The sequence below is a fragment of the Myotis davidii genome, unplaced genomic scaffold (assembly GCF_000327345.1).
Source record: "Myotis davidii unplaced genomic scaffold, ASM32734v1 scaffold1561, whole genome shotgun sequence".
NCBI lineage: Eukaryota > Metazoa > Chordata > Mammalia > Chiroptera > Vespertilionidae > Myotis > Myotis davidii.
In genome coordinates this window covers 13,175-20,326 of record NW_006291530.1, presented here as the reverse complement: position 1 = coordinate 20,326, position 7,152 = coordinate 13,175, and the positions used below count along the sequence as shown (strand labels likewise).

The window sequence follows — 7,152 nt, the reverse complement described above, 5'->3', positions numbered from 1 at the left end:
ATGGGGGGAAAAAAGAGGAACAAATGTAATAATCTGAACAATAAAGATTTAATTAATTAAAAAAACTGTCATATCTTCCCCCACATTATATCAAATATATGTCAGTGTTCTCTCATCCAATAATAAAAATGACTTTTCACAATAAATTTGAAAAAAAAAAGAAAAAAGAAAAGACCTCCCTTTCCCAATTGAATGGTCTTGATGTCCTTGTTGAAAATTGTTTGACTATCTGTATATATAAAATTTTCTTCCTGAGCAAGGTATTGTGCTCCATTGGGCTATATGTCTGTTTATATTTCAGTACCACACTATTTAGACTACTGTAATTTTGTAGTATTTTTTGTAATTACAAAATGTGGGTATCCAATTTGTTCTTTATATGATAGTTGGGCTATTTGGAGTTCTTTTGCTATGCAGAAGCTTTTTATGTTGATGTGGTCCATTTGTCTATGTTCTCCTTAGTTTTCCTTGCCTTACGAGATGTATCTGCAAACATATTGCTACAAGAGATTTCTGAGATTTTTCTGCCTGTGGTTTCTTCTAGGATTTTTATGGTTTCATGACTTACATTTAAGTCTTTTGTCCGTTTTAAGTTTATTCTTGTATATGGTATAAGCTGGTCTAATTTCATTTTGTTGCCAACACTATTTATTGAAGAGATTGTCTTGACTCCATTGTATGATGTTGCTTCCTTTGTCAAATATTTATTGAGCATAATGGCTTGGGGCAATTTCTGGAATCTGTTCTGTTTCATTGATCTATATGCCTGTTCTTTGGGGTCTTTTTTTTTTTTGTTCCATATATATTTTTGGAGTATTTGTTCTATATCTGTGAAATATGTTGTTGGTATTTTAATAGAGATTTCATTGAATCTATAAATTGTTTTGGGTAGTATTGTTTAGGGACATTTTAATGATGTTAATTCTATCAATCCATGAACATGGTATATTCTTCCATTTGTTTATATCTTCCTCTATCTCTTTTTTCAATGCCCTGTAGATTTCCAAGTACAAGCCTTTTACCTCCTTGGCTAAGTTTATTCCTAAGTATCTTAATTTTTTTTTTTGCAATGGTAAATGGGATTGTTTGTTTAGATTCCCTTTCTGAGAATTCATTATTGGTGGATAAAACTGCCATTGATTTTCTGCTTGTTAATTTTGTATCTTGCTGCAATGCCAAATTCATTCATTAAATCTAGTAGTTTTTTGGTGGAATCTTTAGAGTTTTCTACATACAATATCATGTCATCTGTGAGTAATGAGAGTTTTACTAACTCCTTTCCAATTTGGATGTCTTTGGTGCCTTTTATTTCTTCTTCTTGTCTGATCACTGTGGCTAGGACTTCCAGTGCTATGTTGAATAAGAGTGCTATCCTATATAATAAAAACTGAATATGCTAAGTGTCTGGACTTCCAGTTGGCCATTCAACTAATCAAAGTGTAATATGCTAATTTACTCCTCCCACCCGACTGCTCACTATGATGCGCACTGACCACCAGGGGGCAAACAGTTGACTGGTCGACCAGTTACTATGATGTGCACTGACCACCGTGGGACAGGCCTCTGACCGGTAGGTTAGCTTGCTGCCGGGGTCTGGCCAATCGGGACTGAGCAAGATGGGCTGGACGTGCCCTGGAGCCCTCCCGTGGTCCCTACCTGGCTGGCCAAACTCCCGTGTCCCTCCCCGGTCCCGATCGTGCATTGGTGGGGTCCCTCGGCCTGGCTTGTGCCTTCTTGCAATCCGGGACTCTTTGGAGGATGTCAGAGAGCTGGTTTTAGCCTGATCCTGCAGGCCAGGTGGAGGGATCCCATTGGTGCACAAATTCGTGCACTGGGCCTCTAGTGTTAAGTATAAAGCTGTAGCAGTTATGTGAGTGTGGTTATAACTACTGGACAGCTGAGAACTAATTAATTCATAGATGGCAACTTAATCTATGTCAGTGTTCTAGATTAATGGGATGGATGGGTTTTTCAATGAATAGTGCTGTGATAAATTATCCAGAGCAGAAAAAAGATATAGAATTGACTTCTATCTTCCACTGTATTAAAAAATTAGCTACACCATTAAAACAGATTTTTGAATCACTTATGTCAATGATAATGTAATGTCATTATATAATGATTTATTTTTATTTTTTTAAAATATTTTTTTTATTGATTTCAGAGAGAAAGGGAGAGGGAGAGAGAGATAGAAACATCAATGATGAGAGAGAATCATTGATTGGCTGCCTCCTGCAAGGCCCCCATTGGTGATTGAGCCTGCAACCCAGGTATGTCCCCTTGACCGGGATTGAACCCAGGACCCTTCAGTCCACAGGCTGACGCTCTATCCACTAAGCCAAACCGGCTAGGGTTATAATGATTTATTGATGAATGGAGAAGGCAAAATTTCCAGAGAAAAGAAAACATTACATGGGTAGATATTTGATTTCTCTAAGGGAGTTGATTTCAAGTTGGTGAGATATTTAGGTAGGGAACTCAAGAGGAGAAAATAGAACCATAGCAACTCAGATCCATGGAAACAGTAAAAATCAGGTGGAAAATATTAACTATGGTGGTGGCCTCTAGTATTTAAAGGGTGAATGATTTAGGTTCAAATAGTGATACTGTTCTCTATGAGGCTGGGCTTCAGGTGTTCATAGGGAAGGTCTAGCTGCTCATTCCGGGCCACAATTTCCTTTTCCAGGTTGTCCAGGTCAGCCTGAAACTGCCTTAAAACAGCCTTGGGCTCAGGGTCTGAGAAATACTCTTCTTGATGATGCCCCAGTGGTACCTGGAGCAGAAAGAAAGGATCAGTCATCTTCTAGTTCCAAGAAAAAGGGACCCAAACTCCAGTCCCTCACCCTAAAGTCTCCTTGTCAGTCATCAGTCCCCTCAGAATTCCAGAGGTCCCCTCTCACCTTGTCTGGCTGTGGATGGCAAAGGAGCCATATGGAAGTCATTTGAAGACTGGTCTGCCAGACATTCGGTAATGAGCCCATCACTGTGTCCATTGTGACATCTTCCTTGGTGGTGGGTGGGGGCATCCGCATTGAGCTTGGCCCATTAGGGACCCAGAAATACCAGTCCAACTAGAAGAAGAATAATCTGCAATCACTCAGAAACTCTGATTCAGGACCCTAGCCCCCAACTCTGTTCCTCAACTGTCCCCTAGACCAGACACTTCCTCTCACAGACCCAGGCTTTCAGCTGTCCAGACCTGGCTCTGGTTGACTGCTGCATGCTGGGCAGTGCATGTGTAGATGCACATGGTAAGGAAATGGCAGAGCTGAGCCCGAGACTGGAAGGACACAGGGAAACCTAGAGAAAAGAACAAAGCTTAGAAAGTGCAGTTCCAAAGGAGATAAGGAAATAAATGCTGATATCTTGGCATGTCCATATATTAGAATTAGTGTTCATTCATTCATTTATTCAAAAAGTCATGAACTACTATGTACCAGACACTATACAGGCACTGGGAATATGGTGGTGGACAAATCAGACTGTAATAGGAAATAATAATAATAAACAGAATAACTATGTCAAATTACACACAGTTTGTTAGATAGTGATAAGAATATAAGTAAGGCAGGAAAAGGAGATAGGCGATGTAAAGGGGGGTAGTTAATAATTTAGTCAAGAGACCAGTCCTTGCTTTGCTGCTGACTAACTGCATTACCTTGGACCAGCTGCTTAGCTTCTCTGTTTCTTTTTATTTTACTATGAAAATAGAGATAATAATAGTTACCTTATAAAGGGACAGTTCACGCAAAGCCCCTCAGCTTGTAGGTATGTTTATAAGGTGGGGAGTGGGCAGGGCCGAGAGGCTGGTTGGTCAAATATCCAGTGTTCGAAAAGTGGTTAAAAGTAACAGGAGAGAGGTAGACAACCCAAAATAAAATGGTACAAAAGAGGACCAGGCTCCACACAAAGGAGGATATCCCTGTGGCTACTAAACCCAGGACAAGTTCCTCGGTTCTACCAGTCACTGGGAGAATACAACTTAAACTCAAATGTGAAAATACAACATATTCACAATGTGACCAAAGTATTTTTTCAAATTTTTGAGAAGATACTGACTATATCTCATACTCTGTGGAGGGCGAGTAAATGTTTACAAGCACATTGGAAAACAGTCAGAAAACTGTACATACCCATATCCTATGACCATTAATTTCACTTCTAGATACATACCCAACAGAATTGTACACATGACATTGTTCACAGCAGCAATGACATTAATCGCCTCAAAATGGAAACAAACCAAATACCCGTCAATGGGAGAAAGGAAAAAATAAAGTCCATCATATTCACAAAGTGGAATAATATACAATGAGAACAATGAACCACACCCTCCATTTCATAACAGCATGGGTAATTTTAAAATGTATTTTGAGACATTAATGAGTGCATTTTTGTGTTTTCATTTGTGTAAAGTTCAAACAGGCAAAACCTGCACAGTATGAAGTGGTTAACTTTGGATGGGCAAGGGGTTTCTTGGGGAGCTGTTTGTTCTTTGATAGGTATGTCACCTCACTAAAAGTTCAAGTTGTAGGCCAATGATATATAATATTAACTTATCTCTAGGTTTATTTTATTTTAATACAATTTTCACTCTCCCGCAAAACAGTTAAGAAAACCGAGGTTGCTCCCCTATTTCCAGAAAGTAGATTCAGGTATCTGGGCTATAATGCAGAAAAAAAGAGAAGTCATAGACTGATGTTGGAGCTGGAACAGCATCAATTCACTGTCCTGTTCCATTCAATTTACAGTTGAGATGCTGCTCGGGGAGTTTACACTTGCAGATTAAATTGGGGAGGTAAGTTTTTGGAATGCGGCATATGATCACAATATTTTTACACTAGAGGCCCAGGGCACAAAATTCGTGCAGGGTGGGGGGGGAGGGGTCCCTCAGCCTGGCCTGTGCCCTCTTGCAGTCCAGGAGCCATCAGTTGGACATTCGTAGCGCTGCTGCTGCAGAGGCAGGAGAGGCTCCTGCCATCACTGCTGCACTTGCCAGCTGTGAGCCTGGGTGCGGGGGTGGGAGTGCTGTTCAACCAGAAGCTGGCTCACTGCTCCTTAGTGCTGTCCCTGCTCCCTGCCCACTGGTGGCGAGGGGTCTGGATGGGGGCAATCGGGGGCCGGGCTGGTGTGGGGAGGGCCCAGGTGAGGTTGAGGTGTTGTAGTCCCGCCCCATCCTGCCTCTGTGGAGGCACCAGACTATGCTGCCCCCTCTCCCACCGCCTTTTCCGAAGGGGCAGCTCTGGGGCCACTATTGCTGGCCTGGTGTGCAGGCTCACTGGCCCTGCCCCCCGCCCACTGGTTGTTCTGGAAGGTCATTCCACTGTCCTGTCTAATTAGCATATTAGCTCTTTATTATATAGAATTGATTGCTTTACACATGTTTCTACTTTTCACATTCATTATTTCATTTGGGACAAGAATTATATTCACTTAAGAGAAAGGATATTAAAAGTCAAAGAGATTAAATGGCTTTCTTAAGGCATAGGTATAAGACAGCCGTGGGCAAACTATGGTCCGCGGGCCGGATCCGGCCCGTTTGAAATGAATAAAACTAAAACTAAAAAAAAGACCGTACCCTTTTATGTAATGATGTTTACTTTGAATTTATATTAGTTCACACAAACACTCCATCCATGCTTTTGTTCCGGCCCTCCGGTCCAGTTTAAGAACCCATGGTGGCCCTCGAGTCAAAAAGTTTGCCCACCCCTGGTCTAGGAAGAGAAAATCTTAATGCACTGCCTTTAATGAGGGTGATGAGAGAATGATGGCACAAAGAGAACCATGGAAGCTGAGGGAGAACAGTGTGGGTGCAGGAAGTTAAAGCTCATAATCAAATAAGTGTTACAAGTGCTCTGATGTGGATATTTCATGGGGAGAAGCACGGAAGAGAATGAGAAGGGTCTCTTGGATCATGTGGAGCCTGGTTGACAGATATAAGATCTACTATAGAGATTTTGGTCATGAAGGGATGAATGGAGAAGGTACAGTCCCAGATACTTTGAGATATGACTCCACTCCCTGGTAGGGATGTGGTTTAATGAAGTGTGCATTCTCAGGGCCTGATTATAAGAAATAGCTCTTAGCTGTTGGCTATAGTTATTACATGGAGGGTGAAGGGATTCAAGGTATTGGTGTGAAGAGTGAAGGAGGAAGGAGATAAAGGATGATTCAAAACAGTTCCAGCTGGCCTATGTGTACTAGAGAGAGGAATATGAATCTAGGAAGAGCTCAAGAAAGGCAATTTCTTTGTTATGGATTAAAAAATGGGGTAGAGTCCCGTGTGAGGCATGGCTCAGTGGTTGAGCATTGACCTATAAACCTGGTCATGGTTAGATTCTGTTCAGGGCATGTGCAGGGTTGCCAGGTGATCCCCATTGTGAGGCATGCAGGAAGTAGCTGATCAATGATTCTCTCTCATAATTGATGTTTCTATCTCTCTCTCTCTCTCACCCTTCTCAAATCAATGAATAAAAAAATTGTTTTTAATGGGGTAGAGGACTTGAAGGTAGATCACTGGTAGGAGGGCACTTTTGCCTAAGAAGCTTGGTCCCAAGGATCATGGTACTGAGTTTGGGTTTAAGTTAAAATATATCCAGTATTGAGACTACATCTAGAAATGGCCCTGCACTTGGCAGGCATGCAGGATGTCTGGATCCTCTGAGAGTGTCAGACGGTAGCAAGAAGGAAAGGGGAGGAAAAGCTAGGGTGGGATTTCATGGGCCTTGATGGGAATAATCTCCTTATTCTGTCCTTAAGTAGGAAAATAGGCAATAATTAGAAGAGAACCTGGCAGGGCCTGGGCAGACTCCCTATTGACTATGGTTCTGGCCTTATTAGTCCCTATGGCAGGTTAGAGGCATCTAAGAAAAGGCATGGGATCTCTGAAGAGGACAATCCTTGGGTTTCTAGAATTGTCCCGAGACTTAAGAAGTGGGAATGGGAATAAGATGCTCCATGTGTGGAGGGATAGGGACTGATGAGGGGTTGGGGTCATGTTCCCAGAAGAGCAAAGCTGAAAAAGGCTTCTGGTCAGAGGGCCTAAGGCAGCGGTTCTCAACCTGTGGGTCGCGACCCCTTTGGCGGTTGAATGACCCTTTCACAGGGGTTGCCTAAGACCATCCTGCATATCAGATATTTACATTATGATTC

General features: G+C 42.0%; 1 protein-coding gene across 1 annotated transcript in view; it reads right to left on the bottom strand.

Moving 5' to 3' along the window:
* Positions 1-2,593: 2,593 nt before the first annotated feature.
* The window catches only part of LOC102755565 (arachidonate 12-lipoxygenase, 12S-type), a gene marked incomplete at its 5' end in the record, with an annotated part of 12,362 nt that continues 7,803 nt past the window's right edge, over positions 2,594-7,152 (bottom strand). The window contains 3 exons of the mRNA XM_006764911.1: positions 2,594-2,773; positions 2,901-3,071; positions 3,200-3,300. Coding sequence (XP_006764974.1) covers positions 2,594-2,773; positions 2,901-3,071; positions 3,200-3,300 — 452 coding nt within the window. The remainder of the gene's footprint in view (positions 2,774-2,900; positions 3,072-3,199; positions 3,301-7,152) is intronic.